Raw genomic sequence first — 22022 nt, forward strand, 5'->3', positions numbered from 1 at the left:
ACAGAGGTCAGCAGAGGCAAAACACCCTGCCCAAGCTGGTCTTAGAACCCAGGTTGTATCAGTCAGCTCTTGCTACAATAATGCTGCATAACAAACCAGCCCGGACGCAGGGGCTTACGGAGAGCGTTTATGCTCCTGTACGTGTCTGTGGGGTGAGGGTAGGTTGGCTGGTCTAGTGTGAGCTGGTCTCCTCCATGTTGGTTTGTTCTGGGGCTCAGGCTAAAGGGGCGGTGGTCACCCAGGATTTGTGCTTCTCATGGTAGGTCACCACAGCACCAGAGGGCAGAGCATACCGCACAAGCCCATTTGAGGGCTCTGTTTATGTTATACCCATTCCTGTTCCATTAGCCAAAGCAAGCCGCCTAGGCCCAAAGTCAATGGCGCGGGGAAGTCTGCTCTCCCCACAACGGGAGGGGAAGAATGAGGGTGAATACCCGCTGAGCGACAATTCAATCTCACGCTCAGGTTTAACTCCGAAACCCCGGGCTCACCACCCGTATGTGACGTTGCCTCCGTGGGCGGATAGCCTTGCACAGGATGGGACATTAAGGGTCAGGCTTCCTGGGGTGGAGGTCCTGGCTCCGACACTTCCTGGCTGTTGCTTAAGCTTTCTGGGCCTCACTTTTCTCATCTGTGCGACGGGTTGTGTGCAGTACCAATGGGATGATGTAGATCAAGTGCTTGCTACGAGGCCAGCACGTGGGAAGCCTTCAGCAGACAGCAGCTGATGTTACTGGCTGTTGTCTCTAGCCGTTCTCGCCTGGGGGCCGCAACCCCCTTCCCAGAGCCATTTGGAAATGTTTGGGGGGACGGGTATTTCAAAGCGAGGGCCGGGGACACTCCATGTTTGCAAGACCCGCCCACACCGCAAAAAATGGTCTGGCTCAAATGCTGAGTGCCCTCCTCCGGAAACCGGACAGATTCTCACGCGGGCACTTCGTGTCACAGATGGAGAGATCGCCTGAGGAGGGGTGGGGGCTAGACCGGGAGGTGGCCTTGGGGTTCCTCGGTAAATACAGCATGTCAGCTTGCCGCTGGGATGCCATGTACCAAGGACGCATGGAGCAGGCAGCAGGGTCACTGGTGAGGGGGTGGGATGACAGCTTTCCCGGGGGTGGCCCCGCCGGAACTCAGCTGTACCTGCGCTACTCTCCTGAACAGGGCTGCCAAGCCCCAGTTTTATGAAAACAAGAACACGCCAGCGGGTGACGACACGCACACCTCTGCGGAGGAGCGATCAGACGCTCACAGCGATCAAAGCTCACGGCCCCAGGATGGGCAGCGACACCACCACACGCGGGGGGGGGGGGGGGGGGGAGGAGGCGGGGCGCAGCCGCACTTCGGTGACGTCCTGGCCGCCAGAGGCACAGCCTCGGGGAATCATGGGAGACAAAACCCACCCGAGGGGCAGTCTGCAAAATACCCTGTGTTCTCCCAAAGTGTCAGTGTCGTGAAAGACAAGGTCAGGCGAAAGGAATGTTCCACATCAAAGCCGGCGGAAGGCAACACGTGGTCCTGCGCTGGAGCCTGGCTCTGATGAGAAAACGCACCAGGAAGGATGTTTTCGGGACAATCGGTGAAATTCGAATGTGACCTATATGTTGGATATGATCTTGTAGCAATAATACACTTCCTGATTTGGGTCACAGTCTCGAGGTTTCGTAGGAAAACATCTTTGTTCTTAGGAAATAGCCACTGAAGTATTTAGCGCGAAGAGTCTGCAATTTACTTTCAAATAGTTGATAAAAAAAAAAAAAATGATTACATATGGGGTGCTTGGGTGGCTCAGTTGGTTAAGCATTCGACTTTGGCTCAGGTCATGATCTCACTATTGGTGAGTTCGAGCCCCACATCAGGCTCGGAGCCTGGAGCCTGCTTCAGATTCTGTGTCTCCTTCTCTCTCTGGCCCTCCCCCACTCTTACTCTCTCTCTCTCTCAAAAATAAATAAACATTAAAAAAACAATTACATATAAACAGACAAGGCAAATGCTGGGAAACGATAATAGGCAAACCTAGGTGAAAGGTATATCGGTTTATTGTATAATTCCTGCAAGTTTTTGGTGGGTTGGGAAATTTTCCAGGTAAAAAAGTTTTTAATCACTTAAAATGTGCAGCAGTCTGGTTCGTGTCATTGAGAAGTTCAAGAGATTGTTAAAGAGTAAGGCTCATGAGGGGCGCCTGGGTGGCGCAGTCGGTTAAGCGTCCGACTTCAGCCAGGTCACGATCTCGCGGTCTGTGAGTTCGAGCCCTGCGTCAGGCTCTGGGCTGATGGCTCGGAGCCTGGAGCCTGTTTCCGATTCTGTGTCTCACTCTCTCTCTGCCCCTCCCCCGTTCATGCTCTGTCTCTCTCTGTCCCAAAAATAAATAAAAACGTTGAAAAAAAAAATTTAAAAAAAAAAAACAAGAAAAAAAGAGTAAGGCTCATGAGTCTTTTTGAAAGAAGGCACAGGAAGTGCATTGGTAAATAGTGCAAATAAGCAGTATTCTAATCAGAAAGAAAAGCACTTGGGGAAAATGCCCAAAATTGTAAATAATGGGAGAAAGAAACCAAATTAAGTAAGGTATAACTATTCAACTATTAAATCAATGTAAATATGTTTGGAATAATAATATTCGCTGCGGGCAGGTCAGGGAAATGGAAACTTCACCCTTCTGCAGAGGCACAAAGCCTTATTTATTTTTTATTGAAGTATAGGTGATGCACGATGTTGTGTTAGTCTCAGGTGTATGACATCGTGATAGGACAAGTCTGTCCACGTGCTGTGCTCACCGCCAAGTGTAGCGACCGTGGGTCACCATCCATCGCTATTTTTTTCAACCCCACTGACTGTATTCCCTATGCTGTGCCTTTTGTCCCGGTGACTTCTTCATTCCAGAGCTGGAAGCCTGTATCTCCCTCTCCCTCTTCACCCCCTTTGGCTCATCCCCCCCACAGCTCCCTCTCCCCTCTGGCAACCATTGATTTGTTCTCTCTATTTATGGATGTTTCTGCTTCTTGTTTGTTGGTTCATTTGTTTTGTTCTTTGGATTCTGCATATAAGTGGAATCATATGGCCTTTGTCTTTCTCTGTCTGACTCATTTCTCTTAGCAGAATGCCTTCTAGGTTCATCCATGTCGCTGCACTCCTTGGGAAAGGAGTCTGGCTGTCTGGACCCTTTGCCTCTGGGGGTGAATCCTAAGGAAATAATCCTAAACCAGACTTCACACATTAAGATGACCCATGTGCCCCAAGAGGCAATGTCTTTGCTGAGGCCTGGCAACCCTTAGTTCTCATTGCTTCCCCGCCTCCTTTCTGGGTGCACCCCTGCTGAGATTTCCAAGTCACCTTCTAGCATTTGGGGCCACGGCTGCCTGTTCCTGTACCCGTGGCAGCCCCTGTTTGCCTCCCCAGCACTCAGTAGCACTCAGAGCTCCGCCCCCACCCCCACCAGAGTGTTTCTGGAACCAAGCCAATAAATGGGAAATGCCATCTTCTCCTGGAGTCTGGTCGCTCGCCATTCCCCGGCCACCGTTGCTTGATTGGGGTGGGTCACCTGACCCAAAGGTATAGTTCTCACACCCTCAGCCACCTGGATGGACACCTGGCTCGCGTGGAAGCAAATGGATCTCATTTCTGAGGTTTATTATTTTTTAGGATTTTATTTTTCAAATGTTTAATTTTGAGAGAGAGAGAGAGCGAGCAGGGGAGCAGCAGAGACAGAGGGGGACAGAGGATCCGAAGCAGGCTCCATGCTGACAGCCCGACGCAGGGGCTCAAACCCATGAACTGTGAGATCATGACCTGAGCTGAAGTCGGACGCTCAACCGACTGAACCACCCAGTCGCCCCTTTTAGGATTTTATGTTTAAGTAATCTCTACACACAATGTGGAGCTCGAATTCACAACCTGGGGATCAAGAGTCGCCAGCCAGGTGTCCCTCATCTTTGGGGTTTAAAAAACAAACGTATTATCTAATTTCCAGACGTTGGGAGATGTTCCAAACATTGGGATTTGCTTGCTAGCTTAATCCCAGTGTTTAGGAAAATAAACTATGTGATTGGAATCCCTTGAAATCTGTTGAGATTTGCTTTATGCCCCAGCATATGGTTGATTTTGGCAAATGTTGTATATGACCTTGAAAAGAATGTATGTTTTGCACTTGCTGGAAGGACTTTTTTTTTTTTTTTTTTTTTTTTTTTTTTTTTTTTAAAGTAGGCTCCACGCCCAACATGGGGCTTGAACTCACGACCCTGGGGTGGAGTCAGGTATTCTACTGATTGAGCCTGCCAGGTACCCTGAGGGCCATTTCTGAGGAGATCACGGTATAGAGTTGGCTCCTCACGTTCAAATGTGTAGCCCCACAGGGTTTTTTCCTGCTTTTTCCCTCAGTTACCGAGACAAACATTTTAACCCCACAAGATTTTATTAGTTTCACCATCTAATTTATTTTATTTATTTATAATGTTTTTTATTTTTGAGAGAGAGAGAGAGAGAGCAAGCGAGCATGCGTGGGGGAGGGGCAGAGAGAGAGGGAGACACAGATTCGGAAACAGGCTCCAGGCTCCGAGCTGTCAGCGCAGAGCCTAACTCGGGGCTTGATCTCGAGAGCCGTGAGACGGTGACCTGAGCCCAAATCGAGTTGGATGCTTAACTGAGCCACCCAGGCGCCCCCCTCCTTGTTTCCATTTTTGAGGGACGACTTCACTGGACTAGAATTCAGTTTTGGCCTTCCTTCACCCACCTGACCTGAGAAGAGGTCAGTGTGGCTGGAATACAGACACAAGAACTGGAATGGCGGGGCCATATGGGACCTCTGGAGGCCATGGTGAGGAGTGATGACTTACCTCAGTCCTTCGAGGAGTAGTCAGGCTTCTTAGAAACGATGAAACTTTAACTGGACCTTGAAGGGTGGATGTGATGGAAAGAGATAGGAGCAGAAGCACGATGTGTTTTGAGCATTGAGTATTTGGATAAGTGCTGATCCTGCACTGGGTCCTGTGCTGGGCTTCTTAGGTCATTTCCTCCATCCTAGGGAGGCAGGGTTGCACACTGGTAAAAGGCCAGGGCTGGCTTTGGGCTGGCTGGCTTGAAGCGCATCACTGACTCAGCTGTCTGCCTGTGGGCCGGTCCCTTCCCCAGAAGTTGGTTCCCTCATTTGGAAAGCCAGAATAACACTCCCCGCCTCACAGGGCAGTTCCGAGGCTTAAGCTGAGTCTGTAGCTTTGTAAGAGCTTGAAGAGCTTGGCTGTTTGTTTTAATTGGTAGAGTTTTCTCTTCTGCTGAGCATCAGAGAGGGTAAGTCACTTGCCCCAGGCCCACAGCCAGAAAGTTGGGGGGGAGGGGGACTTCCGGTCTCACTTGATGCTTTGATTTCCTGCTCACAGATCCCATCCCTCTCCGCTTTCCATGGACAGGGTCACTGGGGCCCAGAAAAGTGGTTTGCCCAAGAACACCCCAAATGTGGGAGTGGTAGAACCATTCATTCATTCATTCATTCATTCATTCCTTCCTTCCTTATTGAGTGCCTGCTTTATGCCAGGCATGATCCAGATGCCACGGAGAAAGTTGTGTATAAAAGGGATAAGAATCTCCATCCTCGTGAAGCTCACATTCTAGCGAGAGGGACAGATACTACACAGAATAAATAAGCAAACTAAATCAATTTGTTAGATGACTATAGGGGCTGTGGAGGGAAATAAAGTTGGGAAGAGGATGGAGACTGGAGGGGGAGGTTGACATGTTCACAGAGCAGAAAGGTGATACTCGACCTGAAGGAGGTGAGGGAGGGAGCTCTGAGGACATTGAGGGAGCAGCATTCCAGGCAGAAGGCGCAAGGCAGCGTGTGCAAAGGCCCTGAGGCGAGGGTGTGCCTGGGGTGTTCCAGGAACCACAGAGAGGCCAGCAGGAAGGCAGGAGTTGTCTGCTCTGTGGACGCTGAGGGGTCAGGGATGCCCTGCTAGTACCCACTCCTTGCTGGCCTTCAATGGATGGATTCAGGTGAGCCCTCTTCTCAGCCATAGGAGGTCACTGGGAGAGAGGCTCCTTCCTGAGCCTGGGGAGGAAGGGAGGGTTTACTCATTACCACTAGCACTGCCCTGCCCCAGCTCCCACCCCGGCTCCCGCTGAACCTGCTCCTCTCTGGTTCCTGGACACTCCTCGGGCACAGTGGGGACAGGGGGGCCTGAATACAGGAGGGAGGTATTGGGCATTGTGGCTATGGCTCCTCATTACCCTCCTGTTTTTATTTTTATTTATGTATTTTGAGACAGAGTGCGTGCGTGTGGCGGGGTGGGGGGGGGCGTGGGGTGATAGAGGGACAGAGAGCGAGAATCCCAAGCAGACTTCATGCTAATCGATAAGCCTGACACAGAGGCTAGATCTCATGACCATGTGATCATGACCTGAGCCGAAATCAAGAGTGGGATGCTTAACTGAACCACCCAGGCGCCCCTATCGTCCTGGTTTTAGACAGCATGCATGAGGTCTCCAGTGCATGATGCCTACTCCCGCCCCCCATCCCTGCCCCCCCCCCCCCTCCCCAGGCTGTCTGCTCTGCTGGCTTCTCACCCCCTCTCTTCCTGGGAACTCAGGGGGCCTCTGAGCTGGGCTGGCCCTAGACCCCAGCATGTCCACGAGGGTAACGAATGTGATCTAAGAGCTGAGCCTCCGTTATATACAGAAGAGGCAGACAAACATTTGTTGAGAACCCACGGCGTGTTGGGCGCTTTTGTGCTTATTACCGACGCTGATCCCCGTGTCAGTCTTGCTCAAGAGATATTATGCCTATTTTGTGATTCAGAATAGGGAGAGGCTTCAGTTTTACCCAAAGTCACCCAATATGCAAACGCTGATTTCAGTAATAGAAGCCCATTTAGTGATTGCTGGGAGCCACGCAGCCAGATCCAAGGCCAGGGGAGGGTAGGGAGAGGAGGGGAAGGCAATGAAGAAATGAAGAAGTGGCTTTTAGTTCTGATCTCCTTTTGTAGCAAGTGTCCAGCCACTGGCCAGCAAGGTCATCAGCAGATGTTTGCCCTGGAGCCGACTAGGAGATGTTGTGTGATAAATGGCTTCCCATATCTGAAGAGTAACCAAGGGGCAAAGAGAGATAACCCTGAGGGTGGAAAAGAGCTCTGTTTGTTACCACTTCAGGAAGGGTGACTTTGGGTTTGTATCATTAATACACACCCTGTTCAACAGTGGAACAGGCTACTTTTGGAAGTGATGAGTCTCCCATCACTTGGGGCATGTAAACAGAAGTGGCTTTTCTATTTGCCAGGGATGCTGAGAAAGGAATATTCCAGTGAGAGAGGTTGGCCTGGATGATTTCTGCAAGCTTTCAGACCTGGGAGTTTTCCAGTGGTCGAGCAAAGACTTCTGCCCCAAACTATCTTCCGCAGGAGGCTTTTGATCTGAACAGCCCCAATCACATTTGAGTCTGCAGTCTGGCTTCTCTATGCCTGGGTGTTTTCTTTTCACAGAAGGTGGCAGGGGGTGGATTAGGGGTGGAGGAGTGGATTTCTCTAGTTGCATCAGCTCTGGTGTGACCTCTGACATTTACCTTTCTTTGTTCCCAGATAAACCAAACACACACAAACTAATTTTTCTGGCTTCATAAAACAACCAGAGCAGCCAGGTAGGTCAGGAGGAAACTGGAGCTTCGGCAAAGTAGACACGTGGTGGGGGTAGGGGAAAGGCCCTTAGGAGCACTCCACCTTGGCAGGCTCCCCAGAACGGACTCTGGGTCCAGGAGGCCCTGCCTGGACACCCCGAGGAAGAGAGCCCTCCCGCCTCTGGTAACTAACTGATCAGGAGGCAAACCAGCTTTTGAGCACCTGTTGGGTACTCAGCTCTGTTGTGGCCAGTGGTAATTAAGTGCTTCCCGTGGGTCAGATCATGTGTGCTGAGTTTCACTGACATGTATTTCCCTTTCACTTTTGAGGAAACTGAAATTTGCCCATAGTCATACAGCTGGTGCATGCTCCAAAGCCAGGGTCCTTCCTGCCCTTCCTGTCTTGTTGGTGGACCTGCTCCATCCTAAGGATGTGGTGAAGGTTGGGACTCGGTGTAAAGCAGTCAGCACAGGGGCAAGCACACCAGGGCTAAGGGGGAGAGAAGCAAGTCACCCAAATCAGGAAGCAGCTGGCCTTGCAAACGTCCTGCGTGGGCTGGCAGCTTGCTGGGTGACTGCACAAATCTCTGGGAATCTGAGTCTATTTCCCTATATACGTAACACCCGGCTACAGAAGGGGCTCTCTGGGACCTGACCATCTAAAACCCCACCTACTTTTCTAGGGGCGCCTGGGTGGCGCAGTCGGTTAAGCGTCCGACTTCAGCCAGGTCACGATCTCGCGGTCCGTGGGTTCGAGCCCCGTGTCAGGCTCTGGGCTGATGGCTCAGAGCCTGGAGCCTGTTTCCGATTCTGTGTCTCCCTCTCTCTCTGCCCCTCCCCCGTTCATGCTCTGTCTCTCTCTGTCCCAAAAATAAATAAACGTTGGAAAAAAAAAATTTAAAGCCCCACCTACTTTTCTAAACTTCCTTCCCCTTCTAGTGGGCACCTCGTCCACCACCACTCCACAGATCATCAGCCGTTTCTGGATTCCTGAAATATCCCTAGTCCTGTCCTGTCTCCTGGCCTTTGCACATACTGCCTCTCTTCCCAATTTGTCCTGCCCTCACACTTCACATGCCTTGCACCTTCTCCTGTGTTCAGGCCCCCCTCAAGGGATTCTCAGGCACTTTGCCTTATCATCTGACCCAGCCCCCAGTTTCCTTCCATCATAGAATTTACCCAAGTTATAATCCGTTATTCATGTTTTGTCTCTTCCATTAGGAAACAGTGAGGGCAGGGACCTGTGTTGTTCCCTACTGTACCCGCAGTACACAGACAAGTTCAGCAAGCACCCGGTGAGTGTACCAGAGAATGAATGAACAAAGAAGTGGAGGAGGTGTCTCTGACCGAGCCAAAGAATAGGGAGGCCGCAGGGGCGGGGGCCCAGGGTCCCGAGGAGTAGCCTCTGCTGGAGGCTACAGAGTGTGCTCGTCCTGTACCGCCTCTGGGCGAAAGCAAATTTCAGAAGGGGGCAGGGGACCCCGAGCCTGGGCCAAAGTCCAAGTCCGCAGGGGGCTGCGCAGGAAGCTACTTATACCTAGGACCCGCAGCCGCCGCCTCCGAGCCCCACCGCCAGCCAAGGACAGGGAGGCCAGGTCAGTTGCGGGCCGGGTGCGGGAGCGGGGACCGAAGGGTCTAGGCGAGAGCCGCCTCGGAACTGGCAGTCACTGCGGCGCACGACCCTGGGACATAATAGCTCTGGGCTCCGCGAGATGCCGTCGCGAACTCCAGGAAAGTGGCGCTTCGCGAGGACAGGGGACTACATTTCCCAGAAGGCCGGGAGGAGTTGGGGTCACAGGCAAAGCGCCCCGGGCGGCAGAGCTTCCCGGCACCACAGGGCGGCTTCGGGCGGGGGGCGGGGGGCGAGTTGGCGGCGGCCGCGAGGCCCCGGCGTAGGCTCTCTAGAGGCGGCCCGGCTGAGAGCATCTGGCGGCCCGGGAGCGGAGCCTATGGGCAGCTCGGTGGCGGGGCCGGACTGCTGCGGAGGCTTCGGCAATGTTGACTTTAGGCAGGTACTGACCGGGCCGCGCGGCTGGGGAGGCGGGGAGAGGGATCCCGCTGCCAGGTGGGTCTTCCGGGCTCTGCCGCCGCCGCCAACGCCCAGTGGGCGGGGCCACCCGTTACCAGGCAGCGGGGGCGGGACGCGGTGGGGGCGGGACTGCGCGCTCGGGGGCGGGGCGCTGGCGTGTGCGCGCGTGAGAGAGGGATCGTGGATGTCTCAGAACGAGTGCCTGAGATTTTGTGTGTGGGGGGCGGGGTGTGTGTGTGTGTGTGTGTGTGTGCGCGCGCGCGCGCCTCTGGGATTGTGTGGTCAGTTGCCCCAAGAGTGTGTGCCCTGAGTGTGAGTGTGTGGGACTGGGACTGGGCGTGGAAGCGTGTGAGGGAGGCCACGCAGGTGTATTTGGGAGTGTGCGTGGTGGCAGCATGTGGCTGTGTGGGACATGGGAGGCCCCTGCCGCAGTTGCGTCCCCCCTTCCCCGGGCTGGAGGCCAGCTCTGCAGCGGAGTCAAGAGAAAGGTTTGCACCCTGGCATCTCCACCCCCTGGCGCTGAGCCGGCTGCAGAGTGTCGCCTCCTTCCCGGCTGGATGGGTAGAAAGAGTTTACAACCTTTCAGTGTTGTGCTAGGATGGGGTGGGATGGGCCCTGCTGGCTGGAGACCCAGCTGCCCGAGTCAGCCCCTTTGCAAAGTCATAGGCCAGAGAGTTTGTGTTTTCTTGCTGTCTCTCCCCAGACTCCCCCTTCTAATGGCTGTTCCTCTCCAGGGTGTTCCCTCCTGTCAGAGCAGCTTCCTTTCCACCCTTCCACCTTTCTACCTGTTTCATTTGTCAGCCACTCTCTAAGGAGCCCGGGAGATGTGCCTCTGCCCCAAGCGGCCTTTCTTTAATCTAGAGCATCTTCCCCCCTTTATTCATTCACTGATACAGCCAGTCTTTGAGAACTTTGAGAGACAGTAAGCCCAGAAGCATAGAACCTTCTCTGATGGGGGTAAAACTGGTCAATGTTTTAGAGAGTAGCTGGCGGAGAGGTGGGATTGAAATCCCTGTATCTGTGAGGAGTTGACCTGCAATCTGAGACCCGAGTGATAAGCCAGCGGGGCCAGATGCCGTGGGTGGAGGGACAGCAGGGCAAAGGCCTTGAAGGGGGGGAGTATTTGTTCATCCAACAAAGAGCAGGCTAGCATCTGACCCTGAGAGAGTGCAGGATGACTTCAAGTGGATAGGTGGCCTCGTGAGGATGATGTTATCCCATGGAATCCTTATGCTCTCTTTTTTTTTTAATGTTTATTTATTTTTGAGAGAGAGAGAGAGAGAGAGAGAGACAGAGCGTGAGTGGGGGAGGGCAGAGAGAGAGAGGGAGACACAGAATCGGAAGCAAGCTCCAGGCTCTGAGCTGTCAGGACAGAGCCGGACGTGGAACTCAAACTCGTGAACTGCGAGATCATGACCTGAGCCACGGTCGGACGCTCAACCAAGTGAGCCACCCAGGTGCCCCCTTACACTCATGAACTGTAAATGGCCATCCAGGGATCTCTGGGCCACATGGTCCGTGGTGGGACTGCGATTCTTGTGTTCTGCCTTAGCAAGTGTTAGGAGTTTGGAATGCCAGAGGGACCTGGCTTAGGGGGTGGATGCTTCCTGGATGAATGACTCCGGGTGGAAGGGTGGGTCGCCATTGACCTGAGGTGGGACGTCGTTGAGCCGGGGGCCACCATGGGAGGGGGCAGCGGGCCCAGCACAGGCCCAGTGGAATGCTAGGGTGCTGCCGGCTAATCTGAGCAAGGCCTGTGTTCTAGACCTGGCTGCAGGGGTGAGAATCAGCCACGGGGAAGGGATGATTAACTGGGTGTGTGTGGGAAGGGCTTTTCTGCTCTCTCCCTTCCAGAGCTTGGTGGGGCTGTGCGGTCGGAGAGAACGGGGAGTGTTTCCAGGGACAGGTCAGGGTGACCCCAGCTGACTAAAATTCACTTTTTTCCACTGCTGTTGATACAGATAAGCTTCCTGTTACCGAAGGATTTTTTTCTTAAAAACGACAACAACACAACATTATTATGTATTTGTCTTGTGGTAGTTCTCCTCCTTCAATCAGAATCTCTCTGTTTTTTTTAATGTTTATTTTTTATTTATTTTGAGGTGGGGAGAGGCAGAGAGAGAGGGAGAGAGGGAATCCCAAGCAAAGCTCCACACTCAGCAGGGAGCCCGATGCGAGGCTCAATCCCATGACCCTGGGATCATTACCTGAGCCGAAATCAAGAGTTGGATGCTCAACCGACTGAGACGCTCAGGCGCCCCCCAAAATCTCTGGTTTTAATCAGTCCCTGGCCCAAGTGAGCACCAAGGTTTCTCTTCACTCCATGGACATCTGTGCTAGCCCAGCACCATCCGATAGAAATAAAATGTGTCCCGTTTATCATTTAAGCTTGTCTAAGGGGCACTTGGGTGGCTCAGTCGGCTAAGCGTCCGACTTCAGCTCAGGTCACGATCTCGCGGTCCGTGAGTTCGAGCCCCGCGTCGGGCTCTGGGCTGATGGCTCGGAGCCTGGAGCCTGCTTCAGATTCTGTGACTCCCTCTCTCTCTGCCCCTCCCCCGTTCATGCTCTGTCTCTCTCTGTCCCAAAAATAAATAAACGTTAAAAAAAATTAAAAAAAAAAAAAGAAATCAGTGATGTTACTTTTGACAGAATATTTTATTTAGCCTAATACCTGAAAAATACTATTTCGTCATGTGGCACGCTGCAAGTTCTCAATAGCCACCTGTGGCAGGTGGCTGCCGTATTCGACGGAACAGGGCAACCCTTGGGTACGACGCTCTTACCCTGTGCCTGTTCCAGCTGGTACGGAATGTTGGGTTTTTTTTTTTTTCAATGTTTTTTATTTATTTTTGGGACAGAGAGAGACAGAGCATGAACGGGGGAGGGGCAGAGAGAGAGGGAGACACAGAATGGGAAACAGGCTCCAGGCTCCGAGCCATCAGCCCAGAGCCTGACGCGGGGCTCGAACTCACGGACCACGAGATCGTGACCTGGCTGAAGTCGGACGCTTGACCGACTGCGCCACCCAGGCACCCCTGGTTTTGTTTTTAAGTTCAAAAAGTCCCTCGTTGGGATGAGGAGTTTACCTGCTGTGACCTCACCGATCGAGGTCGTTTTTGGCCCTCCCTACCCTCCCTGCCATGGGTTGCCAGAGCCTTGCTCCCCAGCCTGCCAGTTTGCTGTTCACAGGCAGGGGTGCCTCCAGGACTCAGCAGATGGCTCCAGTGGGGCCTAGGGGTCCCGGCTTCTTGGAGAACCCAGTGTGGCAGGGCACAGTCGCATGGGCGCCTCTCATGCCCTTTTCCTTTTTTTTAAAATTTTTTTAATTTTTTTTTAATTCTTATTTATTTTTTGAGACAGAGAGAGACAGAGCATGAGCAGGGGAGGGGTAGAGAGAGAGGGAGACACAGAATCCGAAGCAGGCTCCAGGCTCTGAGCCGTCAGCACAGAGCCCGACGCGGGGCTCGAACTCGCGGACCGCGAGATCGTGACCTGAGCCGAAGTTGGACGCTTAACCGACCAGGCCACCCAGGCGCCCCTCTCATGCCCTTTTCCATACGGACTCACCTGCTCTCGTGAGCAGATGGATGGTGTCACTTAGCGTAGGTGTCAAGAGACGCACTTCAGTTTCTGGATCTGTAAAATGGGGGCGACAGTTGTACGGTCCTCGTTGGTGATACAGGAGCCTGAGAAAACCATTGGAGACAAAATCCCTGTGGCAGGTGTGGGATGTCTTGACTGCCTTTCGGGGAAGATGTTTGCCTGCGATACGAATTGTTTTTAAAGAATCTTTTGATGTTGGGGCACCCAGGTGCCTCAGTCATTTGAGCCTCTGACTCTTGTTGATTTCAGACCTGACCCAGGGTCGTGGGATCAAGCCCCGCGCGTTGGGCTCTGCACTGAGCGTGGGGCCTGCTTAAGATGTTCTCTCTCTCTCTCTCTCTCGCTCTCGCTCTCGCTCTCTCTTTCTCTCTCTCGGCACCTGGGTGACTCAGTCCGTTAAGCATCTGACTCTTGGTCTTGGCTCAAGTCATGGCCTCTCAGTGCGTGAGTTCGAGCCCCACATCGTGCTTGCTGCTGTTAGCGTGGAGCTTGCTTGGGATTCTGTCTCTCCCCCTCCTTCTCTCTGCCCGTTCCTCACTCATGTATGCACTCTCACAAATAAATATTTAAAAAATTTAAAAAAAAGATTCTCCCTCTCAAATGAATTTTTTAAAAATCTTCTGATGCTATTACTTTATTTAAATAAATATCAGTCCGTTTTATTGGATGACTTATTTTGTGAAGTTCTCAAGGACATAATCTTTATTTCGGTATTTTGGATCAGTCAAGACAGGAGGGTTGGGGCTTTTTTCTGCCCCTCATTGTAACCTTGGAGAAGGCATTTAAACTCACAGAACCTCAGTTTCTTCTGCTTCTGTTGAAATGATCATGCGGCTCTTCCTTATTTGTCTGCTAATGTGGGGAATCACACTGATGCTTTGATTGTTGAACCAGCCCTGCATTCCGGGGGTGACTCAGGATCCTGATGTGTTAATCCTTTGTGTATGTTGCTAGAGTTGCTTTGCTTTGTTTTATTGTTGAGGATTTTGGTGGCCGTATTCATGAGGAGTATGGTTTGTTGTTTTCTTGTTGTGCCTTTGTGTGGTTTTAGTATTAAGGTAATGCTGGCCTCTTAGTGTGAGTTGTGAAATCATCCCTCCTGTACTGATTTCTGGGGGAAATTGTGTGGTTCTGGTGTTATCTCTTCCTTAAATGTTAGTAGAATTCATCCAATGAAACCATCAGGGCCTGGAGCTTTCTTTTTTGGAAGGTTTTTAAATGGGAATTTATTTTCTTTAGTAGATATAGGGCTATATCTTGGATGAACTTTGTTGGCTTATGTCTTTCCATGATTGGACCATTTCATCTGAGTTGTTGACTTATGGGCATAAGCTCCTTTATTACCCCTCTAATGTTTGTGAGTTCAGTAGGGGAGGCCCCTCTTATATTCTCGGTATTGGTAATTTGTGTCTTCATTTTCCCTTGGTCAATGTAGCTAGAGGTATTTTTTCCCAAAATACATGTTTTGGGTTTGATTTTTTTTTTTCCTCTGTGTTTTTTCTGTTTTCAGTTTGATTGATTTTTGCTTTTATTTTTTCCTTTTGCTTGCTTTGAGTTTAATTTCCTTCTCTTTCTCTATTATGTTAAGGGTGAAGCCTATGTTACTGCTTTGAGCCTTTTCTTTTTCATCAAGATAACACTTATCTCTTAGCCCTCTGGCCCGCAATTTCTGATATTGCATTTTCATTTTCGTTCAGTTCAAAATATGTTAAAATTTCCCTTCAGACTTCCCCTTTGACCCATGGATCATTTGGAAGTGTGTTCTTTAGCAAATATCTGTCTGTTATTGATTTCTAGTTTAATTCTGTCATGATTCAGGAGCATTCTTTTATGCTTTCTGATTCTTTTATTAAAAATTTTTTTGGGGCACCTGGGTGGCGCAGTCGGTTAAGCGTCTGACTTCAGCCGGGTCACGATCTCGCGGTCCGGGAGTTCGAGCTCCGCGTCAGGCTCTGGGCTGATGGCCCGGAGCCTGGAGCCTGTTTCCGATTCTGTGTCTCCCTCTCTCTCTCTGCCCCTCCCCCGTTCATGTTCTGTCTCTCTCTGTCCCAAAAATAAATAAAAACGTTGAAAAAAAATTTTTTTAAGTTTACTTATTTAGAGAGAGAGAGAGCACAAGCGGGGGAGGAACAGAGAGAGGGAGAGAAAGAGAATCCCAAGCAGGCTCCACGCTGTCAGCACAGAGCCTAAACCACGAGATCATGACCTGAGCTGAGATCAAGAGTCAGACGCTTAACTGACCGAGCCACCCGGGTGCCCCCTGATTCTTGGAAATTTAAGATTTGTTTTACAGCCCGATTTGGTCTGTCTTGGTGAATGTTTCCATGCGCCTGGGAAGAATGTGTTTTGCTGTTATCGCGGGACGTTCTATGAACGTCAGCTAGGCCAAGGGGTTGACAATATTGTTCAGGCCGTCCTCGTCACTACTGATTTTCGCTCCTGCTGCTCCCACCTGCTTCCTAGCTGCTCCCTCAGTTCTGAGAGAGGTCTCCAACTGTCACTGTGGATTTGTCTGTTTCTTCTTTCAGTTCCGTCGGTGTTTTCTTCATGTGTCGGCCTCAGTTTTTAATCTGCAAGATGGGCGTGTCTCACAGTGTTGTCGTGTGGACTGAATAACACAGCAACAATAACTAACATCGATCCGACTCTGCCAGGTGCCAGACACGGTACCAAATGCTTTCTTCGCATTATCTCATTTAATCCTTCTGACAGTCCTGTGAAGGAGGTACCGCTACCTCAAAGCTTATGGAGGGCAGGATACCTGGGTGGCTCGGTCAGTTTAGCACCGGACTCTTGATTTTCTCCTCAGGTCATGACCTCACGATTTGTGAGGTCGAGTCCCGAGTGAGGCTCTGTGCTAACAGTGCGGAGCCTGCTTGGGATTCTCCCTCCCTGTCTCTCTGCCCCTTCCCCCGCTTATTCACGCTCTCTCTCTCAAAAATCAATAAATAAACATTAAAAAAACCAAAGTTTACTCGGGCTCGTGGGGGTGGCTCAGTCAGTTGAGCGTCCGACTCTCGATTTCTGTTCAGGTTACAATCTCATGGGTTCGTGGGATTGAGCCCCCACATCAGGCTCTGCCCTAGAGTGCGGAGCCTGCTTGGGATTTTCACTGTCACTCTTTCTCTGCCCCTCCCTTTCTCTCTCTCTAAAAAAATAAATAAATAAACAAACACAAAAAAAAAATAAAACAAACAAACACACAAAGCTTACTGAGGGCACTTGACTTGCCCAAGCTTGTGAAGGGTTTGTGGAGCCCGACCAGGCTGGGGTGCACCGTGTCTTAGGACTGTGCTCTCTGTCCTGCCTCATTAAAGCCACGGCTGGGTGCCCGGTAACTTCCCAGTGAAGGTCAGCTGGCTTATTGTCACGATTACTCTTAATATATGACACTTATTTAAATAAATGTACTCAGCAGCATCGGCCTAGTGGGGTGTGTCCTGGGCCCTTGAGGGTGAACGAAAGAAAAGGGGTCTGCAGCTCACGATCACGTTGCGCAGTTGAGAGGGCACCCAAGGTGAGGTGAGGGCCTTGAGAAGCACGGGACCCGTGGATGCCACTCCCAGGCCCGGGGCTCACTGATTAGGGTGCACGTGAGCCACCAGAGTGGTTTTGCACTTGGCCCGGGACACACGAGTTGAGTGAAGCAGGAATGAACATCTTCCCCCTTCCTGAAAGGAGTTGCGGATTTGGGGGAATTAGAGCAGCTGCTGGCCATTTCTTTTTGTTGTGGGATTTAGGAGCGCTTCAAATGCCAGCTGGGGGCTACCTTCCTTGGATCCGTGTCCCCTCTCTACCTTTTCCTTAGGATGACTGTATTCCTGGAGGGCCTCTCCAGAAGAGGCGAGATGTCTGTCTGCCAGCAAAACAGAGGGAGGGGACAGAAGAGCCTCAGCCTTAGAAGCACCCTCTGCACCTCGTACTCTGATACTCGTTCTCTCCTCTGCCCAGAATGTAACCTGGGGGGCGAGGGGCAGTCTTATCACCCCTACTTCATCAAAGGGAAACCCTGGGCTGAGACTGGTCACGGAAGGTCTGCCCAAGTGGTCCTTCCTGGAGGGTGGGAGTACCCTGACCCCAGCCCAGATTGTGAGCTGCCCGGAGACCTTCTTCTGAGCCAGATGCCCCCCCCCCTCCGCTCCCATGCAGAGGAGCTAAAATGCGGTTGGGAGCCTGCCTGAGTATAAAACTTCTTTCAGGAAAAAGACTCCAGCACATTCATTCTTGTGTCAGACACAGGGCTCTAACCAAAAGCTGCCCAGTAAATGTTGCCTGAATCGACCGAGAACGCCAGGGGCCCGCGGGGTCCCCCGGGAAAGGCAGCCCCCACCCTCACCCCGCTCCTCCTGCCCTTTGCTGTCTGTGGTGTGTGGATCCCACTTGCGATCGATGTGACTTTGACTCTCTGGGCCTCTACTGTTTGTTTGGATGTCACAATGTGACCCTGGGTGCTGTTGACCTGCGGTGAATCCTTCCCTGAAGTGTCCTCAAAGCCTGTAGGCAGTACAGTGAAATTGCCATGAGCCGCTTCCTTGCCGACTCGTAGCGTTTCGGGAGCTGAGCCCATTCGTCCGTGACCTGAGTGGAATTCTTCCGTGGCTGGGTAGGTAGCGCCTCTCCTCTGTTCAAACACAGAGGTCTGCAGTCTGTGACCTTGGAGCGGAGTTCCATTCTTAGAATTAGCCGGTAGAGAAAGCCAGGACTTTGGCTGCTTTAACAAGATTGGGGGCAGGGACGGGAGGGGTGCGGGACCCTCCCCTTAGTCAAGGCTGGCCGCCCACTTGTGTGCAGGGGTGACCGAGGGACCAGGGATCCAGGACCCTCCTGATCTGCTCAAGTGTGACCCGGGGTGTTTTGTTCTTTTCTGCTGATCCAGTTTCAGGAGGGAGGTCCGCCCTTTCAGGTGAGTTTTGGGAAGTGATGACAATCAGGAAAGGACCTTCAGGTCTCTGGAGTGGGAAGCCAGAAGGGCCTCCCCTCTGCTGCCCGGAATACCCCTGTGGACCATTAGTCATTCTCCCCTGCTGAGCAGGCCCTTCTCCAGGCAACGCAGATCCCCCGCTCTCAAGGTGACCGAGGTGACTGGATGCTTCCTTCCCAGCAAGACAGTTTGACCCCAGGGCACGGAGACCTGGGTGGGAGCCGAGGTTTCGGTTTTAACCCGTTCAGCCCTAGTTGGGGGATCCTGCTTGATGTTACCTGCTGCCAGCTTCGGCAGGTGTTAGCTGGTTAACCTTTCAGTACCTCAGTTTCCCCTCTCTGCTTCAGCTCCCACAAAGGGTGAAAGAAAGAAGCATATTTCTCCTGCTCCTCTGCTGTGTCTCTTTGGGAGCGTTCAAGACTTTTGTCCTTGCCCCACCGGCAGCAAGCAGTGGCTGCAGCACCTCTGAGTCCCAACAGAAAGCCCCAGTTTCTGTCAGGAATCCGGAAGGGCTGATCTGGCCAAGGCCTGGCTCTGCTCTCCTCCTGTGATCTGGGAGCTTCTCTGAGCCTTTGGCTTTCTTATCTGCAAAGTGGGCATTACAATAGTGCTTGCCGGGATGAGGTATGTGAACTTTAAATAAATGCTTTTTGATTGTGGGACCTGGCATCGTGAAGGTTCTTGAAGGAGGTCTCAGTCCTCAGACCCCCGCCCAGAGTAGGGCCTCCCTAGTAGATGCTCAGAAAGACATTGAGTTGAATCCTTAAAAATATCTGCCGCATTTCCAGAGGACATTGTTTTCCCCCAAGGGCCTGGTGGGGAAATAGGGGACACAGTTCCCAGTTCCCAGGCTGAGGCTCTTGCTCACTTTCCTCCCTGGGGAGGTGTAATTTACATGCAGTGAAATGCCCAGACCTTAGCGCCCAGTTGGAAGGTCTGACACGCAAGCTCCTGACTGGCTATCCAGGCTCCAGTTGAGATGGGGAATATTTCCATCACCCCAGAAAGTTCCCTGTGCTCCTCCCAGTCAGTGCCCCACCTTGCTTCCCAGGCGGTCACAGTCCAGGTGGCTGCGCCTTCTTAGGCCTGCGCTGAACCACCGGTCCGGCTCTCTCCTGCTCAGTGTCCCCAGGCCTGGGCTTCCAGCCGTGACGCCCTGGCCATCGTCTGCACCCTGTCTCCAGCTACCTGGGACTCTGCTCTGTACCTCACGCTTCACCCTCTTTCCTCTGGCTTGATCACGCTGGCACAGGGTCAGCCCGTGGGACGGGAGGCGCCACGCTGAGGGCATGCCAGGTTTGCCTGGGACTTTGAGATTTCTTGTCCTCGGCCAGCCACTAGCTCGCGGCAAAAAGTGATGAGGAGCTGGGAATCCCAAGGCAGCGCAGGCTGTGTGGGCATGGAATGGAGCCCTGAGAATCACACCCGCAGATAACGCAGTTTGCCTATCCTTGAAATGAGGATGCTGATGAGGGCGGGGGAGAGGGCTGGAGGGAGGGCTGTGGGAGAGGATATTTTACTTCTCCGTACTTCGTGAGAATAGACCACTGCCAGCTTCAGACCCTGACTGTTGTTCTTTTCATTGTCCTGAGCAAACGCTGCCTTAACTGTGTTGGAGGGCAGGCGAACAGGAACAGAGAGTTCTGGCTTAGAAGAACAGTGGCCCTAAAAGGGAGTCTGGCTAACAATAAAATCCTTGTCTGTCCCGTTGCCGTATGAATTCCCGTGGGAAGTGTCCGCTCTTGTGAAAGCTAGCAAGGGTGAAAAGTACATTTCACGTGTCAGGTGTGCTGGCCCTAAGCTCCGCTGTTTGATGATTCAGAGGGCAAGCCTGGGTCTTAGAGGACCTTTTGTGGGCAGCCGTGGGTGGATGGATCGTGAGGACGCCTGGCTTATAGGGTTGATAAATGGGGTGAGTAGTATGTGGAGGGGACGATGGGTAGTGGAATTCAGGGAAGGGGGGGGGTCAGGACTTCAGGACTCCTAGTAATCCCTGGTGCTCCTCTCTACACACACCTCCCACCCTACGGACGGGCAGGCCCCACCCGGGGAGACTGACCTGTCTTGAAGAGATCCCATCCCTGGGGTTTCTGAGAACCTGAGAAAGCCCTACCCCGCCCCTGGTCTGGCCAAACCACCTCCCGCCAATGCCTGTGAACACTGCTGGATTTCCCAGTGTAAAAGATGCCGTAAAAATATTTCCGAAGCGCAGCATCTGGGCGGCTGGTGAGTCTGCGGCCTCAGAAGCAGGGGGATCCGCCGGCCGCCTGCCGGCTGTCCGCCGGCAGAATCTCCACGGCGGCCACTTGGGCAATTTCCTGCCTTCAGTTTGAAACCAGGAGGGAGGGGACCGGAGTCCCAGGAGCACAGGCAGCTGAGCTGGAGGGCCCCTTAGGGATGTACCTTTAGCCCCTGGTTTTTGCTCATGATGAAATGAGAACTACTCATGGAAGATACGGAGAGGGAGGAAAAAAATGGCCCTTAGCCTGGAGGAACGATTACGCTACAGGGACAGATGACCAAATCCTCACAACAGGGTGGACACTAAGGGCACAAAAGAGAGTGCCCTGGGTGAAGTTAGAGGAGAGGCTCCCACTGGGTCTTTTTTTTTTTTTTTCAACGTTTATTTATTTATTTTTGGGACAGAGAGAGACAGAGCATGAATGGGGGAGGGGCAGAGAGAGAGGGAGACACAGAATCGGAAACAGGCTCCAGGCTCTGAGCCATCAGCCCAGAGCCCGACGCGGGGCTCGAACTCACCGACCGCGAGATCGTGACCTGGCTGAAGTCGGACGCTTAACCGACTGCGCCACCCAGGCGCCCCTCCCACTGGGTCTTGAGGGATGAGTAGGAGTTTGCCTAGAGGTGTCAGAGGCGTGGAGAGTATTTCAGACATGTGCAGACCCATGGTAAAAGGGTCTGGAGCAAGGTGTTTGGTGTGAGTGATAGGGTGGGGCAGGAAGGGTGGCAGGTGAGATGGACGCAGGGGAGTTCGTCGCCTGTCAGTGAGCGCTGGGATGGGTGAGCCCGGGGCAGGGGAGGAGGCCTGGGGATCAGAGCATGGCAGGAGGTGAGGCATGGGAAGCTGGCTGGGGCTAGAGTGCCCCAGCCTGAGGGCAGTGGGATCAGTGGGGTCAACGGACATATCGGAGTCATGGACGAGAGGGGAGAAGGGTCAATGACGGGCAAGTTGTGGCCGGGTGTTGAGGGTTGAGATGGGGACCGGGGAGGAGGGGCAGTGAGGCAGGTGCTGCTCTGTAAGTGGCTGAGCAGGCCCAGAGCAGCACTCTGGTGGCTCCCCAGACCAGCTCTCCCTCCATCCCCCCCGAAACCCCACCCTCAGCCCCATCACAGACTCTCAATGGGCGGGTCCTTCCAGGCCCGGGTGCTTGATGAATGTTTCTTTTCACACAGAAGACAGAACGCCCTTTGGTTCAGTCCCGGGTTCTAGAGGCTTTGGGGCTGAGGTGTGCATGTCTCTCTCTAGGTTGGGCAGCCTGTTTTGAGGCCTGTTCTGACTGTTTTGTCCTTCATGAGTGGCTCCGCCTCTCCTGGCGTGTGCTCCAGGGCAACTTGGAATTTCTGTCATGGCCCGAGGCTTCATGAGGGGCCTGCCCTGAGAGCTTGGTACTGGCGCAGGGGGACCTCTGACCTGGGAGCAGACGGAGGAGGAAGCTGGAAGGCAGGCCAAGGGGTTTCTGGCCTCGTGGGTGTTGGCAGCACCCGGGGTGCCCAGAGGCTGTGGTCGCTGTGAGGCCAGGGTCTGTTTGAATGTCACCCTTCCCCGTTCGCTGAGTGGGTCCTCCTGCGTCATTTGTTTATTAATAATGGGCTTGTGTGCCCGTGTGGCCACTTTGCCCCTCGGTCACCTCATCCAC

At 52.8% G+C, this 22022-nt stretch overlaps 1 protein-coding gene and 1 long non-coding RNA gene across 7 annotated transcripts in view; one reads left to right on the forward strand and one right to left on the reverse strand.

The window, feature by feature from the left end:
* Positions 1-1320: 1320 nt before the first annotated feature.
* On the reverse strand, positions 1321-9703 carry LOC123382130. The gene is made up of 3 exons (XR_006590054.1): positions 9612-9703; positions 4827-6034; positions 1321-1533 (listed from the first exon to the last, which is right to left on the reverse strand). It is a non-coding gene; the product is annotated as an uncharacterized LOC123382130 (long non-coding RNA).
* PEMT (phosphatidylethanolamine N-methyltransferase) overlaps positions 9032-22022 on the forward strand; it is an 84707-nt gene continuing 71716 nt past the window's right edge. Inside the window, exon 1 of one of the 6 annotated variants that reach the window (XM_019817279.3) lies at positions 9032-9186. Coding sequence is in view for 1 of the 6 variants with exons in the window: in XM_006939913.5 (XP_006939975.2) it covers positions 9541-9603 (63 nt within the window). In the remaining 5 variants the exon portion in view is untranslated. Of the gene's footprint in view, positions 9187-9429; positions 9604-17671; positions 17827-18008; positions 18127-20034; positions 20057-22022 lie in introns of those variants that run through there. The other 5 variants (XR_006590053.1, XM_006939913.5, XM_019817277.3 and 2 more) reach the window with 5 other exon arrangements.

The sequence above is a fragment of the Felis catus genome, chromosome E1, assembly GCF_018350175.1.
Source record: "Felis catus isolate Fca126 chromosome E1, F.catus_Fca126_mat1.0, whole genome shotgun sequence".
Lineage (NCBI taxonomy): Eukaryota > Metazoa > Chordata > Mammalia > Carnivora > Felidae > Felis > Felis catus.